At 37.9% G+C, this 24027-nt stretch overlaps 2 protein-coding genes across 5 annotated transcripts in view; both read right to left on the bottom strand.

Moving 5' to 3' along the window:
• STAB1 (stabilin 1) overlaps positions 1-5663 on the bottom strand; it is a 69949-nt gene extending 64286 nt beyond the window's left edge. For 3 of the 4 annotated variants that reach the window (XM_087744525.1, XM_087744526.1, XM_087744532.1), the window contains exon 1: positions 2102-2771. The gene's annotated coding sequence lies outside the window, so the exon portion shown is untranslated. Of the gene's footprint in view, positions 1-2101; positions 2772-5544 lie in introns of those variants that run through there. The other variant, XM_087744531.1, reaches the window with a different exon arrangement.
• The window catches only part of NISCH (nischarin), a 32859-nt gene continuing 11724 nt past the window's right edge, over positions 2893-24027 (bottom strand). The window contains exons 5-21 of the mRNA XM_087744555.1: positions 23515-23678; positions 21908-22003; positions 20163-20258; positions 19444-19596; positions 18158-18226; positions 17510-17695; positions 17182-17310; positions 16615-16728; positions 15685-15793; positions 12899-13020; positions 11959-12014; positions 10153-11469; positions 9538-9712; positions 7366-7519; positions 6630-6758; positions 5545-5706; positions 2893-4286 (exon numbers count right to left, since the gene is read on the bottom strand). Of these exons, the coding sequence (XP_087600681.1) occupies positions 3658-4286; positions 5545-5706; positions 6630-6758; positions 7366-7519; positions 9538-9712; positions 10153-11469; positions 11959-12014; positions 12899-13020; positions 15685-15793; positions 16615-16728; positions 17182-17310; positions 17510-17695; positions 18158-18226; positions 19444-19596; positions 20163-20258; positions 21908-22003; positions 23515-23678 (3860 nt within the window). The 3' untranslated portion in view covers positions 2893-3657. The remainder of the gene's footprint in view (positions 4287-5544; positions 5707-6629; positions 6759-7365; positions 7520-9537; positions 9713-10152; positions 11470-11958; positions 12015-12898; positions 13021-15684; positions 15794-16614; positions 16729-17181; positions 17311-17509; positions 17696-18157; positions 18227-19443; positions 19597-20162; positions 20259-21907; positions 22004-23514; positions 23679-24027) is intronic.

Below are 24027 nucleotides of genomic sequence, written 5' to 3'. Positions count from 1 at the left end.
AAACTCCTTATCAAAGCTGACAAGAACAGGAAGACAAGTCAAAGAGGCTGATGTAAATACATCACTGTTTGGCACACCTACAGCCAGGCAGATGACAGAGCGCTATAAAAGCGGCATGGGAATGGACACAGGACAGACAGGATGCAGGTCACGCTAGCATTTCTTCTTGCAAAGAAAACATGGTTTTGTTCAGGTCAGCACCTCATTTACTTTCCTTCCTAATCAAATTCATTTACAATTTTTCAATTGTAATACAAGGGAAGTCTTAAAACCTTTGATCAGATCCTCAGCAGATGACACTGAACACAATAAATAATTGCATCGGTCTTCCTAGGGTGGCACACATCTACAACAGCTGCAAAGCCAGACTATGGAAGTCTAAGATAGTTTAGGAGATGTTTTTCAGGAAAGTATCTCCCCACCTGCCTATGCATGCATCTGGTCATAACTTTAGCTACTTAGATATTGTCTTAATGTTGAACAAGGATTGGAAGCTGTAAAAGATTTGAGCATAAAGGATTACTAAAGAAATAGAAATACACAGGCAAATAGAAATGCACTCTTGCAAAAAGAGAGGAAGAAATCAAGACTGTTTTATGTGACCACAACCACTTAAAAAATGTTACTTCATTTCACAGAACTTTCTGCAGAAACTGATTGTGAAAAGCTCTGAGAAATCTTTATGAAATGAAACAATCAGCCAATTCATAAAGTTCAAGATGAAGGATTATGTATTTTCAAGGAAAACTCATTTAAGTAAACCCCTACATTTAGAAACAAAAGATTACATTAGAATTAGACAATAAAGGCAACAGGCTGGTGCTGAGGAATGACAGTGAATGAAATTTTTCAGCATAACATTGCACTTAAAACAACAGAAATTTGCACCCACAAAGCACTGTAACTCCAGCAGGTTTTAACGCAGGCAAAAGAGCAGGGGATCAGATATCTGGTGGCAGAAGAGAGGGGGATTTCTTGTTTTGGGTTTGGGTGGGTGGTGGGGGTTTTTTCCAGGTAAAAATGAACAAGAGCCGAAGTGTCAGGGAAGACACTTTACTTTCCATAGCCCATGCTTTACCTAGCAGAGTACAAAAGATTATTTATTGAAAAAATGCCCTGAAAATAAACAATTCCGATAGCACCATAGATGAGATACTTAATGGAAGAATCAAGAAATACTGCAGTAAGTATCTAATGAATTATTGAGCATTTTGTTCATCTTAAAATGTGATCAGTGTTTACCAAGATCTCAAGGGGGAACTGTACCTGTTTCCTGGATTAATAATCTGATCCAAAGGGACAGATTTAACATTTTAAACAGCTGTGGATTTAAAGAATTTCAAGTTTAATCACAGCTGTGTTCTTGCTGCAGTAAAATCTGAAAATAAACCTTGACTGCTCAAACTACATAACAAGCAGGGAATTATCCTTGCTTATTCTAATATATGATTCTACAATATGCACTAGTGTATTAAAATACATTTGAACAGTTGGGCTTTACAGAGAATGCTTAGAAACAGAACTTGGGTCTTTCTCAAGCACAATGCATTCCCCAGGACAGGCCTTGCAAATAAGATGGAAGCAGGGTTGACTTATCCAGAAACAAGTATAACCCCTGGGTATGAGAGGCAGAGATATCTATTCATGTTGGCTCAAATCCTAGGCAATTCCATGGGACTCATTACAGATTCCCTTTGCATTCACTTAACCCATAAGCCATATCGTAAATGATCTGTTCATCTGGTACGTTCTCAAATGCTTGCAGATCAGACTATTCAAGTTGCCACAGGCTCCTCTTAAGTGTTACCTATGAGAATTACAAATAGTTTTCGGAAGTAACTCTGTTAATCACCTAAAGTAGACCTAAGCTTTTGTTATCTCTAGGATTTTTGTTTTAGAAGTTAGTTTTTTCTACCTAATGACAATTAAGCTTAAATGAACATAAGTATCACTGAGACTTCAGGGAATAGAAGACCTCTAAAGTACAGGAAAAGAACCTACAGTACCTACCTTAATTGTTCAGTTTGGACTGACCTTGAAAGGAGTTAGGTTTCCTCTGCTAAACTGTAAAACAGAGCAGGACTCAGGTAATGCTCCTCACCTCTTTGGTTGCTTAGGGAACTCCACTGCATCCTGCAATACAATTTGACTTCAGCTGCCTGTGTCTTTGTCATCCTTGCACTGACTGCAACATTCCTGGCATCTGGAGCCCAAAGATTAGAGCTCCCCATCAGCATAGAAAAATACTCCATGGAACCACCAAATTCCCAGTGCCACTGTGGACTTGCTGTTCTTGGAGAAAACTCGGAACTTGTTTGGATCAGGCCCTGAGCAATCTGCTTGAAGTTTGCCCTGTTCTGAGCTTGACTGTTGGACCTCCAGAGGTCTCTTCCAACCTAAAATTTTCTATGTTTTTTTTAAAGAGCATCAGTTTTAAGCACCATCAGCTGGCACTTATGTATCAAAACTGTCCTTCCCTTCTTAATCCCAGTGAAAAAGACTGTTCTATGTTCAAAGTCTCAGTATTTGTCTTCATAACAGTCAGTAGGGATTTTACTGTCATGGGGAGGCTAAAACTTGCGGGGCACAGTAATATTCAAGTTAAAGATGACAGCTTGGAAAGCAAATCCCTAATATCTGATGGAGAAGCAAAAGTATTTGAAATAAATCCTCAAATTGTGTTTAGAAGCTGCAAATCCTCGGTTTCCATGACTCAGCTCTATTTCTGGGCCCGTACAAACTTGCTACAGTAGAATAAACTATTTTCTTCTTTCATCTTGTTGCATATTTCATACTTTAAAATACACTCTAGGAACAGAATACGTGCTGCTGAACTGCCATATGGTATCCTGCAAACACAAGATAAACTTGAATAAAGACAAGGCCAAAAGAAAACTGTCAAATTACACTTTATTTGTATTGACAAAATAGGCAAAAGAAAGACTTTGTGTTCAGAGATACAAATTCATTATTTGCTGACAAAATGCTCATATACCCATGTTGGGTATTTCCACTTTAAAGATGATACTGAGTGGATCTTTAACAGGCAATTCTTTGTTATCCTGGATAAGGAAAAAGAATGCCCATGGAACTAATTTCAAATGTAAGTGTCACCTGCTTGTGGCTCAAATTTTACTGTTAAGTTCATGATTGGCAGCAAATAATTACATTTGGCCTCAAAGAAAAACGTATGTGAAACTAAGATCATTAAATAATAAGCATTAGCAGCATACCCAAAATACTTCTCGTACAAAGAACATTGCACTTCAACATACACAAGCATTTACCCTTATTTACACATTAGAATTTGTATAGAACAGCAAGACTGATATATACAGAAAAGTAGCTGAAACCTTAACAGCCCTAGACAACAGCATATCTAGTGTTGACTCCTTAAATTTTTCCATACAGTTTCCCAGGATGTCTCATGATTTTTTTCACTATATACTATTGCATAAAAAATAGACTTTACAAGAAGTTCAGTCCCCTGTTAACACTTCAGAATATTTCTATGTACTATTAAATGTTCACTGCACTAGGGACCAAGGGAGTCCAGGTCAGCTCCTTATTAAAAAAACAGAACTCAACAGGCATTATCTATTTAAACACTGTGCTTTACCTTATGATAGACACTGAAATCACTTAGCTGTGCAATAATTACCCAGTGAGTTCCAAAGGCAGTTCCCTACCACACAAGGTCTCCCACTGTCTTGCAAGCAATGAAATTAATTTCTCCCTGCTTTCTGCACTTGGGATAAAGATGTACCATTGGATCTCTCTGCTCCTGCTGTCTTCTTGTTTAGCATTTCCCTTTGGGGCACTATCAATTTCTCCAAAGTGATCCAGTGTTAAATTCTGCATCAGATCCTGATTCTGAACATCATCAAACACAAATGTAAGGGCCTGTGGGTATGTCTGATAACCCATAAGTACTCTATCTAAATCCCGGATTCGTCTTCCATCTGCAAGCTGATACTTATCTCTCTTTGGTGGTTCCTTAGCAAAATCAGGTAGTGGGTAACTGATATAATCTTCATCAAAGAGGAACAAATCAGAGCTGGTTAATATAAGTGTTTTAGGTTGAAGCGAACTAGTGTTTTGGGCAGATCCTTCGACGTGATTTACTTGAAATGCCAACACATACAGAAGGATGTTAAGGGACTGAAGATTAGTCAAACCATCCATCTTCTCTGCCACTAGAAAAGCAAGGTCCCCAATTTCCTCTTCATTTGGATAAATAAATTTTACTCTGCTAGAGTGAATCAGTTCATAATTCTCCATTTTTCCTGCAAGAAACATACGTTATTATACTTCCATTTAGTACTATACAATACTTCCTTAATGCATTAGGATAAGCAACAACCTTTGACAGTTAGCTGCAGCTGGAAGAATTCAAGTTGGGTACCTATTCGTAAAGTTTTACTTATATACAATACTGGAATAATTTTATTTGGATTGCAGATCTGTACTGGAGTCTCTCTTGCACTACCAACATACTTTCCTGCAAATTTCTAACCACATAACTAGTTCAGGGCAATGGCAGAAGAGGTTAAAGGAAATACAGCTGGATTCTCATATCAGAGATTATCCACCTTCCTACCAGCTGACCTCCTCTGCCTCCTTCCCACTCCCCAGTTCTGAACTCACTGAAAGCATTATCAGAACACTGAACACAAAATCCCTGCTTCTTTTAAGCAAAGAGAAAAGGCAGAAATTAAAACAACAAAAAAGAAAAAGAAAACTCTACATTAATTGCTTTTATATCCCTACTGGATGAGAACATTCCTTTGCTCCATGCTATGTTCTGGAGTGGCAGGAAGTGACACTGCAGTCCCTTACTCCCTGTAAATTAAGTGCTGAAATACAACATAGCAAAACTTGAAAGAAGCATGCCTGCTTTTTTTCACATAAATCAATTGGTCTAATAAAAGATATGACTTCCCATCAAGCCTTGCACTTTCTGGGCTTACACAGCTTCTCCTTAAAACAGTAACAATAACAATCATTCTTCAAGAAAATGCCATTTTATTTCGTGCCTTCAACTGGCTTCAGAATTCTAAGCAAAAAAGTTTCACCTGATACTGGAATTGAACTTAACACACCTTAAAAGAGTCTAGTTTTCACTTCACTACATTCTCATGGAATGACAGGATTTTTTTATTTGACCAAGTGAGGAAAAATGTAACCTTCAGACTTTGTTACCTTCACTGTTCTTTGATGACTTACAAGACTTTATAGGTTAGGCTGAAACTTGCAGTGGAAGCTACACTAGTACACACCCAAAAAATACTGTATAGGAAGTGCTGTTTCTGCTGGACTCAAGAAGCCATCGCTAACTTCACATGTGCAAGACTGTTCATATTTAGCAATTCTGTTCAGATAAGGCACATGTAAGATAATTAAAGTCAGGGAGTTTGGTTAAAGTCTCAAATAGGAAACAATTGATGCATAAATTTCCCTCAAAAGATTTTACTCAGCGTACTTTAGATGATGCCCTAAGTACGATGCCTAAGTAACTCATGACATGTAGAAAAGACCACTTACCTGTGTTTTTACTCCCAAATTCAGAGTAGAAGTCTTTATCTACTGGTTCAGGTGAAGGTGTGCGTGCAAGCAATGACAGAACTGCCATAAGCTGCTGTATGAAGGTGTGAGTGTTGTAACTGTCTCTTGTCAGGCAGGTAACTATTTGATCTGCAGAGTGCCCTGAAGAGAAGACAGAATATAAACCACTCACAAATCTGTATGTGGCATTATCGTAATTTCTTCAACCAACATGCAACTGTCACCAAAAAAGATTTCTTGCAAGGATTACTTCTCCTGAAAATATGCATCATTATTCAGAAAACTTTCAAATCCTTGGAAAAGAATAAAAGAATCCTTACAAATCCCTCAGAAAATAGAGAACATAATTTCTCTTGATTTCAAATATGATGTACACTTACGATTTTAACTGTTCAACTATTGCTTAGGGGTTCAACCTTATGATCATCATCTTATTACAATTTATTTTACAGAAAAAACTGCCCTCAGTTTTCTTTGTGAACTTGTTATATGTAAGGTCACTTTAAATCATTTCTACAAAGGAGATTTTTTTCCATCCCATCGAGGTCTCAACACAATTAGAAGACATTTTAGAACACAGGAATGTATGGCTCACATGTAGTGGGACTCTGAGGCAAAGCACCAGCCCAGAAACTTAAAATTTAATGGAAATAACATGGGTAAAGTTGACATCATTCCTTTTGTAAGCTTTAAGGCCTCGTTTTCCATGCAAAAAGTCAACCATCAACTATTGCAAGCCAAAGCCTCAGAACAACAAGAAAGTTCAGATTTCCCTTTTGAGGTGTCGTTAAGACAGGAGAATTTTTAAAATAGCTTCTAGGACCAATTAATTCATTTATATGAAGCTTCCCAGTTACCTCAATTACAAGATGTTGCAGGACAGTATTATCAGCCTACTGGTACAGCACCAAGAGTGTTACACTAACTTAATTTCTTTTAAGAAAAAGCAGCAACAAAATATATTCTTCCATATCACTAATAAAATAAAGACAGGAATTCATCTAAGACAAGACTAAATAGACAAAATAAAATTAGAAAAAACTTAAAGCACAAGATGTACTCACCAGTAATTCGGAAGTATTGGTCAAACAGGCCAACATTTACTGACTGCAGATCATTAAGTTTTAGCACAAAGCAGCAAGAGAGGTGGAAAGAACTATTTTCACAATCTGAGTTTTCTTTGTTCCAAAAATCTGTTGAAACAGGATGTATGATAAAGTCAGAAGAAAAAAAAGGATTCTTCTTTACATAAGCATAATTTTTAAATGAAAATCTTACACCTATGTCACACTTGAAGGAAGAAATTAGGAAGAAGGTGGGAATAGTGGCTAATAATTTCTCAAGCAACAAACAGAACAAAATCTCCTTGTTAGCAGCATTTCTTGAAGTAGCCATCACATCGCAAATTTAAATTAGCAGATGCATTAACAAACCACTCGCATGAACTGAATGCACACCATGAGTTTCATTACCCTTCACTTACCATTTTGGTTATGAAAGGGCCTTTAGCTGCCCAGGTGATGCTAAGGACTATGAAATGACTGAGAAAATCTGAGGAAAGCCTAGATACAATGGCACATGGAAGGGTCTGTTTGAGAAGCAGCCATGACTCAAGACCCTGTTTTTTGAACATAAAAGCCTCACGTGAGTACTTTGCATACAGCAAACTGTGCCACTGTTTCTCTCTACTAGGACATTCAAGTAAGAGCATTGACCAAAACTGGTACTTAAACTGAGACAAACACACAGACAGGAATTAAGTTGGTAACTTTATTGAAAGGATCAAAATAGCTATCTTACCTGACTGGTGCTCATCAGCATGAATGAAAGAATCATCCAACAGAAAGTAAATAGCTTTTGTTGAGAGAAGCACACAAGCCATCACTTCCACATTGGGAGTCTTGTAAAACAGAACTGAAGACCACACGAGATGTCTCAACTCTTCATTTTCTACCTAAGATGTAAATTGTATTTCATAAATTACTTGCACACTTTGATACTTCAGATAGTTTCATCATCTCACAGGCAACTTTAGACTACTAGAAAAACAATTTCAAAATCTGAAGCATCTGAACACGCTATAGTCAAAGAGCGGTCTACTCTAAGGACACTCTAACACAATGGCAGTCTACTGAAAATGTCTTGTGTTTATATAAGAATTATTTTTCTGTCATGGTCTAATTATTCCTTGTTTTCTGACCAAAACTAGAAAAGAGAAAAACATCTAGTGCACAAGAAAGACCTTCTAGAACAGACATTGCAGACAAAATTTTAATCAACAGATGAGCAGTGCCTCCCAAGCCTCAACAAGTCTATTGAGCCTTCAGATGCTACTGAGGGGTTGGATTCAAAGATCCTTAAGAGAGAGGACAGAAGCACAGCTTGCCACTACAGCTGCTGTTCCAACTAGGCATCTTCCCAGCTTCTAGCTTGATAAGCTTATTGTGAATCCTCAAATGAGTAACCTGATTTCTTTATCAGCTTCTCCTGGTGTAAAGAGAAGCACAACTTATAACTCTTGCTTACTTAGAAAGCTTTGGAAGTGAGGTAAGGGAATAAAAAAGTCTCTATTCCTCAATAAGCTTTTCAGTTTACATTTGTACTCAGACCACAATGGTTTATCACTTAAACCACATAATGAATTTAAAGGTAAGATTTGTACTTTTAAATTTGATGTTCCCCACACAGACTACAAGAAATTAGGTTTATCTGCTCATGTTTCTGGAGTCCCTACAGCCATGTGCATGTTGTGTTGTATTTATGCACCCATATTACACAAAGGAGTCAGGACACTTATTTATTGATTTAGCTAGATACCATCACAAAATAGTTCCACTCCAGTACTTTTCTTTCCTTTTACCACTTTAAAGAAAAAAAGAGGAATATTCTTGGAGTAATCATATCTTCAAGACATACACTAATGTACTCTCCTGTTCTGCATCAAGGATCCTGAAGGCAAATTATGCTGGCAGGATCCCAATCGCTGTAGCGGGGAACCCAAAATGGAGTCACGCAAACAGGTTTTTGACCAAAATCATAGAATCATAGAATCATCAAGGTTGGAAAAGACCCTTAAGATCATCGAGTCCAACCGTCAACCTATCACTGCCAAGTCCATCTATACCATGTCTTCAAGCACCGTTATCTATCTATTCTTTAAATACCTCCAGGGATGGAGACTCAACCACTTCCCTGGGCAGCCTGTTCCAATGCTTGACCACCCTCTCGGTGAAGAAGTTTTTCCTAGTGTCTAACCTAAACCTCCCCTGGCACAGCTTGAGGCCGTTTCCTCTCGTTCTATCACTCATTACTAGGGAGAAGAGACCAACCCCCACCTTGCTACAACCTCCTTTCAGGTAGTTGTAGAGAGCAATAAGGTCTCCCTTCAGCCTCCTCTTCTCCAGGCTAAACAACCCCAGTTCCCTCAGCCATTCCTCATATGGCCTGTTCTCTAGACCCTTCACCAACTTCGTTGCCCTCCTCTGGACAAGCTCCAGCACCTCAATGTCCTTCTTGTAGTGAGGGGCCCAAAACTGAACACAGTACTCCAGGTGCAGCCTCACCAGTGCTGAGTACAGGGGCACCATCACCTCCCTGGTCCTGCTGGCCACACTATTCCTGATACAGGCCAGGATGCCATTGGCCCTCTTGGCCACCTGGGCACACTGCTGGCTCAAGTTCAGGTGGCTGTCAACCAACACCCCCAGGTCCTTTTCCACCAGACAGCTCTCCAGCCACTCCTCCCCCAGCCTGTAGTGTTGCATGGGGTTGTTGTGACCGAAGTGCAGGACCCAGTACTTAGCCTTATTGACTCTCATGCAGTTGGCCCTGGCCCATCAATCCAGCCATGCTTCCAGGTTTTGCAGAGCCTAACTCTTGTTTTTATGTTTGATCAGGAAAGTTTTTTAAAATATTGTCTAGTACTGAAAGGCCACAAGGCATCTTTTTATACACCTGGGCTAAGCACAATACCTCTGCAATGTTGCCATGGAAAAACTCAACTAGGGCATTTCCTTTCAGCCCAGCCACATACTGCAGAGACACAGAAACGTGAAGGTGAACGGGAATCTGGTTATCTTCCGTTATCTTTTGCGTAAGAAATTCAGATGGATATAAAGATGACAGTGTCAGATGAGGCTTGCAAAAGCTAGAAGAGATCCAGAAAACACATTAAATCAAAATTTAAGGAAATACGCAGCTCTTCCCCTACAGAAATTAATACTTTAGATTTGATTTAGAAATTAGGAACAGGCAACTTCTATTCTTAATAGTTTACTTTAAATGATTTCTCTCGAGCATAGCTGTCAATCTGCCATGACCTCAGCCTGCAACCTCATGAAATAGAAAGCCTTTCCACAAGAAAATACATTTTATGTTGCAACCATAAAACAAAACAGAAAACCAAAAAAGGTAGACAGGTACAGCGCAGGATAACCATTCACACATACTACTGACTACCAGAATGAAAAAGTATTTCATCAATACTACAGACCAAAAACAATTATAATGCCAAATATAAACACACTGGCTAGGCCACACCACATTAACTTCAGCACCATGCAACAGACCTTTTATGGGAATTGTTACCTTGCTGACTGCCCATGACTGTTTGCCTCCACAACATGATTTCTTACAGCATCTGTTTTGTTTGAAGCCTTGAAAATAATAATAGTCTTAACATCCTGCAGGAGTGTCCTTAAAAGACTGTAGATTCTTAGGAAGTGGAATTTCTCATGAGGTAGAACAAACACTGCTGTAACAAATCTGTATCCAACGAGCAACTCCAGCACATGTCCATCCAAAAATGAACCCTTCTGCTGGATGGAACCATGAGTCGGATGCAACACAAGTGATGCTAACGGAATCCTATTCAGCTTAAATACACTTTCCAAGTCTTCTGTGCCTACCCATTTACCTGGCAGTAAACTGAAATCCACCTTTACTATGTACAAATGCTGGGGTGTTAGAAATATCCAACATGGATGGACCACACAGGGACCCTGGTCAGAAGATTTATACACTGAAGAATAAAGTGCAGAACACAAAACATTTTTTGACCATTCTTTGTTACTGCCAGCTGACTCTGGTTGATTCAAGATTTTCGGAACATTGGTTTTATTCCCATAAACAAGATATGTTGGGAAACAACCTTTTATTTCAACATCTTCTGCTGAAATGCAATTCAATTCCATAAGCTGACAGAGAAACCCTTGGAGGTTTGCTTTTCCACAGTACAATGTGGAGCTTGGTAACACTGATGTGTAGTGTTGAGAGCAACACATGTGTAAACAGGAATAAAAGTCTTGAAGATTCTGGGAGTCTGAAACAATAAACAACCAGTTGCTGCTGTTTTTCAGCTTCAGTGTTAAACAGACTTCTGGCAGGAGAAAGCCAAATTCTGATAGGTCAGTATACGGAAAACACAGCGTTAATTTCAAGGCAGAAGAGATGTGCTGGCAATTTCCTCTCAATTCCTGATGAGGAATCTCAAACACAGCTAGCATATCATCAGTCAAAACCAAACAGGAAGCAAACTGCCTGAGTCCTTTATGAATGTGAATAGAAAAACTCCAGAGAATTTTGACTATGTCAACACTCTCCACTGCTATGTTGTCAGATGACCGAGTATCTGAAGTAGTGCTGAACTCAAAAGTCTGATCTCCTTCATGAAGTCCCATTTCAAAATACCCATCTTCTTTGTCTGTGGTTCTGGAATCACCCGGAGGGCTTCCTTTATTCTCTGTAAAGGAGGGGGGCGATCTCTGCACAGTCTGCACTATCAAGGCAGAAAGGTGCTGGATAAAATCTTGGTTTGTGGCAGTGTATGACATACAATTAAAAGGCAAGATGACGGTGTTACAGGGGTCAGGCACCACACAGTTTTCTTCCTCTGAACGATCCAAACTTCAAAAAGAGATAACAAGCCACAGTAAGTACAAGCTTGAGTTTAAGAACACCCATAGCTACCTACAATTCATGGTGCTGCTTTTCAGAACTTTGAGGTTTACTCTTGTTACCACAGTTAAGTCAGCATAATTCTGTAAAGCATCTTCGTACTGCACACAGCCATTGATTTTAAAGGCTGGTAGTGTGTAATTCTATAGAAAGTAAAAACTACAATGTTTAACTCATCTTCCATTTCCCAGCCCCAACAAGCATATCCTCACAAGTTAAAGCACTTCACAATAATAGCTATTGCTGGCTTTGAAACGGCCAACTGCATTCTAGGGTTCAAAGGTTAAAAATACTTTACACCATGAAACTGATTTTGGTTCAGAGGCAGCATACAATGAGACTGTTTTGCCTTAAAGGACAGGTTTAAAAATGCAGCATCGACCGTTACTACCCAAAAGCTAATAAGAACTTAAACCAGAACTTAGATATCTAGCTTACCACATATGATGACCACTGCCATACTCTTTGCGTGAATCCAATAGAGAGGCAGATGCCTAAGGAGGAGAAGAAAACACCAGGAAGCTATCAACCACTTACAGCTGCTGTCAGACTTCAGCATACATGAAAAGCAAAGTTAATGTTGGCTCCCACTTTTTAAATCTAGCCAATTCACTGCAAAGTCCTGACTGTTGTACTCATGGGCAGCTGAACAGCTATCCTTTGAGGATCCTGAAACACTGTTTACTTTAGGTTGGGCATTCACTTAAGGCAGGAGAAGAATAAACTCTGCTGACTTGAGAACAGATCCAACCTGTGACTCTCGGACATTTCAGCACACTGCAAATTTTTACTGAAGTAGTGTAAAGTGAGGCAAAAAGGTAAAGGAACTTGACAAAGACCAACTACGCTGGTAGAAAAGGAAGAGATTCCCCCAAGTCTTGCTGTCTCATTCCTTGAAGCCATGCATATGAAGAGTGTTTTCAATACAACAAATGAAATCACAATACAGAAGCTAAACAGCAGGAGTTTGAAGCAGACAAATTAAGGCCATTACCTATTGACAGGGAGAAGGTTCTTCCACTCTACTAGCAAGAGAATCGCCTTCCAAAAACTGATATTGTAATAAGGTAAGATAGAAGTCTTACATTCAGTATCTAAGTGGATATTAAATAATGTGATACTAATACTGGGTAAACATCTCAAAGTCATGACAGTGACAACAATTCTCTGCAACTCTGGTAAACTTGCATTATGCATTTAATTTACAAGGTGGACCAACCAATCCACTCAAATTTGGGGCTACCTCCTTTTCCATTATAATAGCTCTGAGAATCAAAAAAACTTTGCTATGGATTACTATGATAACAGAAGTTTAATATCAGAAATAGGCTTACAAAAACACTTTTAAAAATACCATGAACAAAAGGATGGCAGTTACCTGGTTTTTACATCTGGAGTCTGGTATTTCAAAGCATCTCTGGGGAACTGTATGATCTGTAGGAGTCAAACCACTGGATTGTAGAAAGCTGCTGGCTAGGACTGTTTCTTCACAAATTATTTCTAGAACAAATATAAACAGCTCAAAGTCAACTGAAATAAAACTAAAATGAATGTCTAACAGTATCTGCCAAACAAGTGGAATTAAAATTGTATAATGGAGATCTGATGATAAATCATTAAAGCTAAAGGATATCTTCACGTAATAGCCAGGACAAAACAAAAGCAGGTAGAATTTTACTCTAATTACAGAAGTATCTTTAACTGCACTGAAAGTTGCATTAAAAACTGCTAAAGCTCATTTTTCAAGCTAACGATCAATTTAAATCTCAACAGCTGGTGTAAGAATTCTTCACATGATTTAGTTTTAATAGAACTAGTCAGTTTTGTTAATACTAACCCTTACTTTTACGAAAACATTGCCAGGCTAGCAAAAACACAGCAGAGCACTCTGTAAACTTTGTAGCATTCTCTCAAATTTCTGTAGGCTTCAAGTGAACAAGTATATCTCTGTAAAACCTTCAACCAGACTCAGAAGGTCTGGTCCCTCAAATGCCACTCAAGACAATTATCTCACCTTACTCAGAACCTTTTTGAAGGGTTCAAAGCTGAATCATCAATAAAAGCTTATCATGAGTGCATATAAGCCAACATTCTCAGGGACATTTGACTTTTTGCCTGTTTGATATTCACAGCATCGCATTGACACAACAGAGCAAATAAATTTTCAGTATTACCACTGAGCCAGCAAGCTCAAGTATATAAATGTGCAAATAAACAACAGAATTACAGTGCAGATATATTTCTGGCTTGAGCATAGAAACTCCTGCATGTGTCTTTCTGGACTGATGGTAAAGTTTAGTAGATTACATCAAACCATCTCATAGTCAGAGGAAACACAAGAGGTATTTATTACTTGAACAAAATACTGTGTTAGCAAGAAGGAAACAATTTGACAGGAAAAACAGAACATGACAGCATTATTTTTGGTTTTCTGTTTCCTATATAAATATTTAATCTTTTTCCATAAGCCATTTGCCAGTGACATTTAATGTGAATAATATGTTACGGAAACAGATGGCGTCTAGAAAAACTGCAGAGAAAACAATTCATAGAAATAGCATATCAGGAGATTAATTCCATGATTCACGATTTAAGGTCTAACAGTGAAACTAATTGCCTAGCATATTTCCATTTTTTAAAAGAGATTTCTCAAAATCAGTATTTTGAGAACAAGCTGGGATAGCTAGATACATAGCAAATAATCCATTTCTATTGCTAAAGCTAAGAAATAGCCTGTCCTAGTCCTCATTTTCCCACTATTTATAAAAGCCTTCCCCAAGATTCTATTAAAGGAACCTTATGGAAAAGGACTACAGTAAATAAACCTTGACTCTTATACCAGTCTTTCTACACAACTCCCAAGTACTTCAGAAAGATCTAGATTTTTTTTTTCTCCCAAGACTCATTTGACTCATTTGCTCCTAAACATTTTCTGTAATAGAAAAAGATTGACAAAGAACTTTTAAACAGTCAGTGATTGCTAGCATGCATTTTCACAGCTAGTCCTGTGTAAAACTGCAGGTTGTTATATAGACAAACTGTCTGAATCCTGTAACTTAAATGCTTAATACTTTAAAGCAAGCATTGACTTCATTTTGGAAAAACTGGCATTTTATCTGCAGATGAAGTAATCCATAAGGGCTACAAAAGCAAAGTAGTACATAAATAGCAACTAAATCTGTATCCAAGTTGTCTTTCCTTTAATCAAACACTGCTAGAATAATTTCATTTTTATAGTGAACTAAGAAACCTCTACTGATTTTGCAGAAATCACAGCAATGGACTTTTTTCAAATATCAAGCAGCTTTTCAGGCATGTTTCTCTCCCCCATCCACCAATTTACTGGGAGGAGTAAACTGTTCCACTCCGAACTGAGAATATAATCCCCCCTCTTTTAAATGGTTATGAAGGCTTCTCCCACTATTCATATCCTACTGCACTTTTAAGTTTTCTACCACACAAAAAAAAAAAAGTATCTTTATCTCTTCTTCTCAGTCACAAATGAATATTCACATAAGTCAGTCTTACGGGTTCCTGCAAAAGATGAAAGATAAGCCATTCTTCAAAGTTCCTAATGCAACAGGCAAGCTTATTTGAAACACAGTAAAAATAATTTTCAGGTAAGGTTAGCAGGTCCTGTACAGCACAACAGATGCGCTGAAATCACAGGCTTAGGCAGAACACTAATCCCACAACTGCCTTTTACTCATCTCCTTTTCCATCTTCCTTCTGGTTTGACAGAAATGCAGCTCTTACAAAAAAGCAATAATGGAACAGGTGCTGCTTGAGCTCACATTTTACAGCCCAAGAACAGATAAAGAAGGAATTTTAAAACACATCTATACATGCCACAGTTTTCCATTAAGGCATGTATCTAAACTAGGAAAAGATACATAGTCCTCTGCTGGTGACTTCTGCAGGATGATGCAGTAAAAGAAGTCCTGTACCCAAACTTCCACTACAGTTAATTAACACTACGGTGAACAACAGGTCCGTTTTGCTGATTCACACACAACTTCCACTTTCTAAGCCAATAGTACCAGATCTTTCTGCTTTTTCTTGATAAGCCCTATATCCATGCACATAATATTCATGTATATCAATGCAGCTTAGAAAAGCAGAACCAAGAGGCTCAGCCCAGCAGCACGATACATACATGATTACCTTGGCTGGAGCTGACAGGACGAGGCAGAGAAGGAGAGGAAGGACGAACAGTAAGAGAAGAACAGTTTGATTTGGAGCTGGCAGCAGTGAGCCTGGAGTCCTCACTGATCTAATAAAGAAAGTATGCAGTGATTAAAGAAAAAAAACTAAATACGCAGCACACATTAGATTCCAAACTAAAATAAGTCTACACAATCTTTCTCAATTTTAGTAAAGGAAAGACAGTGCCAGCTTTTTTTTGGGGGGTGGGGGTGTCACCTCCGCTGAAGTTTCAATTTCCACATTAAGTGCAATTCCACTAAGAATTCATTTGAAGAAGTCATTCTCATTACTGACTAATCACTGTATTGACAAAACTAGCAGCAAGTTTCACAAACCACAAGAGAATGAAAACAGGATTTCTACACTGTAGGGACAGAACAGGTTCTGATAAGTTTGTTACCAAAACAAGACTAACCAACTGCACAGCACAGACACACACGAGAAGGCAAGGAGGATTCAGATTTCTGATTCTTTCCCACTGCTAAATACCCACAAGAAGAAAAAGTTTGGGAAAGTCATTTCACTTCTCTGGAACACAAGCAGTAAAGTCACACCTCTGCAATATTTGTGTAAGAGGTAAAATATGGCTGTTAAGGTCAACTGCATATTCATTGTGTACACCATTAAGTCATTTTATCTTTTCCTCCCACTTCCTCTCTCCCAAGCCAACACAAAAAGGAAGATCAGATAATCACTGAAATTAAATTGAAAACTAAATAGGAAAAAAGAGACAACGTTAAAAGTTTATACCACATCAAAGCACAAAGCAAGCATAAAAACTTTAATGCTAAGGAAAGGTTAATTCTGCTTAGATCTAATTTGCAGAAATCTTTTTGTAAGCTTCTTTTGTACACAGCACATTCTACTCCTCTCAGAACCAAAACTCACCTTTTTATCAGAGTTGCTCAGTTTGTATTTTACCTCCTTTGCTTTTTGAATAGCTTTTAGTACTTCCACAGTGTCTAGTTCCTTTTCTGTGGTAACAATGTTATCCAAACAGACCTAAAAAATGTTAAAACATCTAAAAATATGGAAAACAAGGCAGCTCTGCAATTTATTTTTATTAATGCAATAATAAAAAAATTATTTTAGCTTAATGCAAACTATGAGCATCTTTGTAACCATTACACAAAAACAATTACCACATTGGACCTTGCTCTAACATGGTATGAATTTAATGCAAACTCAGAAATGCTTGGTAAGCTTAACACCCTTCCAGCACAACTGTGTTTCAATATTAACATACTGTTACCCAATGAGGACAGGTTAAATCTTCATTTAGATCCAGGAGCACAGTTTAACAATGTTAATATGGTCTCATTCTCTAAGGACATTCTCCAACACACACTAAAAACTCATCAGGTTTTTAGAATATTCACACTACATTCCTCACCAGACTTTAAAAAAGATTTTTTCAAATGCCAGCTTCAAAGGAAGAAGTGCACTGTGGCTTACCTCTGAGGCCCTGTCCCCAAACTGAGCAAGTACTTTGGTCCGGTAATCGGGGATGATGCTCAACGGATTGCTGGATAAGACCACCTTTTCTAAGCATGGGAGGTTTCCTATATTTTTTACTTCATCAATCTGAAAGTTTTTGAATAAAAGGATTAATATAGATTGGCTAAATGAAAATGACCATACAGACTGACCATTTCTTGCATAAATTACATACATATGATGATCAGGAAAAATCCCTACAACCACTTATTTATTTGCCGTTTCACCCACTAGAAGAAATTGCTTGTGCTCTAAAGCACAATTTGACACTGAAAAATCAAGTTACCTGTTCTATTTTGTTGTTGCTCAGATCCAAGTTGACTAATGAGTACAGTTTGTTAAGACCACACAGCCTTTCCAGCTGATTTCCTGCTAAATTCAGAGTTTTGATGTTTCCCAGTTTTGTGTGAACACCTTCTAGTGACATAAGCTTGTTGTAGGACAAGTCCAAGTGAACAAGGTTGTAAAGATGCTACAAAAGCACAGAAAATCCATGTCATACACCAATTCATTAAAAATTAAACAATATCAAAGACATTGTATTATGGCTTGCTCACTTTTTTGTGCAACAGTGTTTTCATGCTAGACACTGCCTAGCATGAAAAAACATGACATGAAATTTTTCATTACACAGGTTCAAGCTTGTAGAAAGGGAACTTCAACTGCATTTTTACCAACCCACAGATACAGCTGGCACTGAATTAATTTAGTTAAGAACTAAATGTTGTATGTCAATATTGCCAAAGAAATTAAAATATCCAGAGCAAGAAATGCACCATTAAAAGAGTACTCAATGTTATGAAGGATAAGCTATTTGGCCTTGAACTATTTTCCATGAGGAAGATGAGCAACAGAATTCTGAAGCAAGAAAATCTGTGTTCTAAGGCCTTTGGGCAGTCTGGGGAAAAAAGTCACATTCAAAAGCATCCCTTACCTGTAAATTTTCTACTAAAGACACCCCATTGTGACTCAAATCCAGGAATTCAATCTTCGGAATTACTTTCTAGAAGAGGAGAAAAAAATGCATATGTTAAATGCATTTTAGCTTATAAATCAGGCCATACTTCCTTCACTACCAGCTAACCAACAAGCAAAGGAAAGGTATCATCCAAGACACAGTCTCTCTTCTCAGCTTTTGGTATTAAAAAAGCATTCCATATGACCTAGTGCAACAAAGGAGTTGAAATATGCTCTTACAAAAACCAGGTTACTCTGAGAAATATGGTTAAGTTTTAATTTCAAACCTGGTTTCTCACTGAAGACAAATAAGCTGCTCCCAGTTTAGCCCCATTAACTATAGATCAAACTCATTAATAGGCGTTTCCATCTTATCAAACAAGCATATCTATGTTACACAGAAACCTGGATAAAGGCAACAGTACCAAATACGTTCAATGATTTGTTTCCATGCTTTGATTATATTAGCCAAGCATTACAAGGTCACACAAACCTCAAAAATGCACTTCAACCCAGAAAGCCTTTTATTTTTGGAGGACTCAAACCTTGAATTTAATGCTGAATTTTGACATCAACTTATTTGCATCTGCTTTATTTTGGTTGTAATCTCACCAATGATTTGCCTTGTAGTTAAGGCCTGGACTCAGACCTGAAGAACCCTAAGTCTACATGACAAAAAATCCTGAACAGGAAAACTGCACTCCAAGTCCATGATCTCTAGTTGAGCTACAGACATAACTACTTCCTGCTTCACAAGAGTAGTTGAAGTAAAAAATGATGTTCATATTTGACAGATGTTCTTGTGATGAATGCTAAAATTTTTTTCTTAAGATCTGATTTATAAAATGCAATTCTAAGGCATGGCAAAATACTCTAAATTTTGTTTCCAAGCTCTTCATACTGTTTTGATGTCAAGATCAGAAGTTGAGCCCAAGACATGTTTTCTTTTTTTTAAAAAAAAACTTTTGTAAGTGGCCCAAGGCCAATGCAAACAGTAAAAGCATGTTTCAAAAAGTCAGTATTCATAGAAGTGTTGCTTGCAGAGCACAGAATGACAAACTTTTCTCCTTTAGCAAAGAAAATATCAAAGTAGTAAAAGAAAAAAATCTCCTAAGCGTTAACTTGGGTAGCTAATCAACATAAAGCGCAACTGAAAATCTTTCAGAAAAAAGATAGATAAAGCAAATTAAAAATCCGTGCTGTGTAATGTGCCACAGAAAAATCAGTCATGCTTTTTTTCACAAATGAAAAAATATTTCTTACCACTGAATCATCAATTTGAGAGATGCTATTGTGACTCATGTCCAAAGTTGTTAAAGTTCTCCAAGTAGGGATAACTGCTGTGACTGGACAACTTGAAGTTGCACCCTCTGGCTCCCACTGATCAAACTCAGAGGCCTCAGGCACCAGGATTTCCTGTTTAAGACAAGCACACTAAAATATTACTCTTACATCTTCAGTGAAAGCTAATAGTTTTGAAAACAATCCAAACAACTTTATGTAAGCAAGGAAGATTTCTAATCACCTAGATTAAAGTTGTAGGTCTTGTGAGTTGACTGGGTCAGAATTATTTTAGATCTACAGGGAGGGAGTTCCAACACTAACAGCTGATCCAAATTGGGGAAAAGTGGAGGAACAATTGAGGGACTGTGAGAAATACGCTACTGGATATCCCTTGCCAAATCAAAGCCCAGAGAAAAATAAGACAAATGCATTCAGTTCTGGATGAACAACAGAAACATGCATTCCAATAAAAGCATCAGAAATGTCCCTGTGAAGGTACACATGTTAACACTTCCTCTGCTTATTAAAGCTAATATTCTGAAGGGTTAGCAAACCTTTTCAGTTCCATGGTCTTAAAAGCAGAACCTGTAACAGGCAGTACACAGAAAAGTACATGGACTCCAAATGGGTATTGCCACAATGTGCATGTTATTTTTGCATGTGCTTTAAACACTCGCCAGAAGTAGGAACTCTCTTACCTTCATTGATGTTGCCGAAAATCGAACACTCATCGTGGCCAGAGCATGTTTTGATGAGGTCAGCCCTTTGATAAGCTTTCCCCCACAATGATTGATCTATTTAAAAAAAAAAATGTTACAAAGTCAGAAATGCTAGAACAAATATGAGACATGGAAGAGAGCTAAAAGCTTCAGCAGCAGACTCTCTACCAATTTGGAAAGTAGTTACAGCATTTGCTTAAAATCTTCTGAGATTATCAGGTCAGAAATACCAACACTTGGTAAAGCTAAAGCAAGAAATTAGAGATGCTACTATAGAAAAGTGAAGTTCAAACATTTATTTGAACAAAGCTTCTTCACCATTGACTTTCTACCTGCCCCGTGTATTCTTCAAGGTGAAACTACCTAGGCAGTTTAATAGGGTACAGTATTTTACTGTTATCAAAAAGAGAGCTACCGCAAACTATGGCTCTACCTGCAGACACATTTATTTAGGTATCATATGTTCTTTATGATAAATAAGAAAGAAGAAATGCCTAGGAAGTGAGGATACTAATCTAAGCATTGAATACACCAGTGAGCTAATTACACAGGCTAAGTTTAAGATTATGAAGTTTTTTTCTGTAGCTCAAGTTGGAACAATACTACCAAAGGTCTGCTACAGCCTCTGTTCAGCAACCAGGTCCTTCTCCATAGATGGCTGCACACATTGTTCAACCACTACAACTGGCACATTTGCTGGTGTATCAGGGAAACCACACAGAACAGAGAGAGACAGAGCTCCTGCCAGCCTTGAAAAAATTCTTTCCAGATTACCACTTAATTTTCAGACAGCGTTTACTACTAGATGAAAATGTCAGTCTGGCACCAGTCAATCCCAAACTTTTCATGACCATACAATTACAAAAGACTTCAAGACCAAAAACCTTCCCCTCCCCCCCCAATTAAGCAAAGCTACACCTGAAACTATCCACACTCAGAGGAAAGAGGAAAATTGACAATATTCTGCAATATCCTCTCTGCAGTACGTTAGACTCTCTCCCACTCTTCAGTTTCTGAAGTGTAGTTTCTTTCCCGCATTAAAACATCAATAAATCACTGACTTCAGGAATCCACTTCAGTTCTTACCCAACTCAGTCTCATACCAACGAGAAACAATAGTGTTCCTGTACTAGAAAAGGTCCTGCGCCCACAGTACAGACTGCATAACAAAATCAGATATTCTCTCTCTGGAAAGATCTGAAGTGGTCAGGAAAGTATTTTGTAACCCATTGAACGACTTCTACTAGAAACCCTTTCATTCGCACTGAAAGCGGACCAATGAAAAAATTCTGCAAATTATCAAGCAAGAAGCACTTCACCCAAAAGTGTACTTTCACAAGCAAATTTAATGTCAGTACATTTTCACAAATATTTGGTGCTTTCCAAATGAAAAGTGCTTTGTAATAAGAGATCCCATTACAACCCATTGTTAGATCTTCCAGGCAACGGAAAGCCACTCTGGTTTAGGTGTTGTGTATATGCTGGAAATCACATTCTTTTTGAAGACACACACAGTGCAAGCTATTCTAAACAGATAAATTTGGCATCCTTATTTCCAAGACTTGTGAAAAAAATTGTTTCACAAATGAAGCAGTCTTTCTAAACATTGCACTCCCCAATTCTAGCCCCAAATCAAAGCATACAATTACCAATTCCAAGATATATGCAGCAGACCTGGCATTCACAGAGCCTCTATAAAACTACAAGCAGTATCTCAGTCATACCTCTATTTGATGAAGTGATTTGAAAATTGACAGATCAAAAGGCAAGAGATGCTCCTGAATGTTACTGGTTCCAAAAGGTCCCCCTGTTCCAGTGACCTAGTAATCAACATTTAAGAACAGAATTAGCAGACATAATCCAACTTGTCCACATTCAGATAGTCTTATACAGGCAATAGCACAAATACAGCAGCTTGGAAAGACAGCCAAAGTTCCAACCAATTTTTCAAGTATGGAATGATTCATGAAATTTGCAGATTAATTCTTCAGGGGGAAAAAAAACCAAACAAACATTAGTTGCTCCAGCTAAGTACACTGAACTTGAAGCTCTGAACTTGAACTGCCACCTTGTGCTTGTGTTTTGTAGCGCATGGGGCATGCAAAAAAGATACCATAGGCAAGACTGACCAAGGCTTCATTCTCAGCTGACCAAGCCAGAGCTGCATTCACCAAAAACAACTTCCTTGAAACATCTGGATCCTCCAAGACAGAACTGTCTTCAATTCAGGGGATAAAGTTCAAGGCATTGACAAGATGGGTTTGAAGAAAACATTAGACCCTGGTACGTATCTAATAATGCATCAAATATTTCCACATGGTCACTGGATTCTGGCCTCAGAGCATGTCGGCAGCATAAAAGGTGGTTTCATTTATGTTTGCTGTGAATATAATTTTGGGAGAGATCTCAAAGGTTTTTGTCTTATACATATCTTACAAGCTCTGAAGGGGCCCACTCACAAGCATTCAGAAGGGCCAGAAGTTCTGAAGACAGGTGTTTTTCTAAATGATACGCTCTTCTCCAGCCAGCGAATCCTCTGTTCAGAGGATTCTATACATACACAGCATGGCAGAGGCATCTGAAGATCCACAGGAATCACTACAGTTGCGGTTTTTCTTTCACAACTTCCTAAGTCCTCCAGTGAAGATTCCCCTTATCTACTCCTTTGTTTCCCCCTTTGAACATACCACACAGTTAAAAGGAAGCTGCTCTTCATGTAATAAAGGGGCTAAAAAGAGTTTTATTTTAAAAAAAAATTTACTCAGGAAAAGTCTTTCCAATTCACTTATTTGGTAGGAAAAAAACAAATTGGCTCCAGACAAAAATGATCTGTTCTAAGGCTATTTTACACTTATTCTGAAATGGTATTTTAGCTAGAAATTCAGGGCCATCTCAAACTGAGGGGTTTGTTAGTTTGGGTTTTTTCTTAAATTTCAGATACAGTCACAAAATTGAGAAAGGGGACAGGATTTATATACATATATGCATATACACTGGCCTACCCATAGTGTCTGCAAAGAATGCAGGGTTGAGGAGAATAATATTTATCTACCTCCCAATTCCTACTAGCACCCACTAAGATTCTGTGACTGCATCTCTACAGAGAGCACTGCTGAAGAGACCAAATCAGAGAATGAACATCTTTGTTAGATAACTATATGTGTATTGAAGGTTGACAGAATAAACATCTGTAACATTGACTTCTAAATGCTTGCAGGTGTTTACTATCAGTAAAGTTCTTGTGCATTGAAACTAGACTCCAAAAGTATGCTAAGAATCATGTCAGTCTGGTAGAAACAACATCTCCAGTATTTGTGCAAGTATAGCTCACCTTTAAATACTTGAGTCTACAAGTGAAATCTAGAATATGACCTAAATCTGTTTTGGCATCTCCATTAGCACATGTAGGCTTCCCCTGTAGCAACTGTTGAGTGACAGCATATAACTGCAAGGGTCTGATGGTGAAGACTTCTCCAGCCATTAATAACTGCTCTCCTGAAAAAGAGAGTATGGTGGTATCAAACAATGCTGCAGTGGTTACAAAAGAATAAATAGTACATGGAGGATCCAATATTAGAGATTAAATGTTTATCATTTATACTCTAAACTCACAACTGAGGTACCAAAGAATGTCCTTTTTTGCCACTCTAAACTAGAATGGCTGAATTAAGATTTTTTTTTTTTTAACACCACAATAATCAGGTATTCAAATGGGCACTCTCATCATACAAACTTGAAGCTCCTAATGCAACTAATGGCAAATTTCCCTCAATCTTAACAGGACTGGAATCAGACAAAGTTCATTTATACAACGTAAACTTTTTCCAAGATATCCCTAAGTTCT

Source organism: Nipponia nippon, unplaced genomic scaffold, assembly GCF_047370975.1.
Source record: "Nipponia nippon isolate SJK-2023a ecotype South Korea unplaced genomic scaffold, ASM4737097v1 scaffold_9, whole genome shotgun sequence".
Classification (NCBI taxonomy): domain Eukaryota; kingdom Metazoa; phylum Chordata; class Aves; order Pelecaniformes; family Threskiornithidae; genus Nipponia; species Nipponia nippon.
Note: the sequence above shows the minus strand (reverse complement) of the source record. Positions and strands in the feature narration are given on the sequence as shown.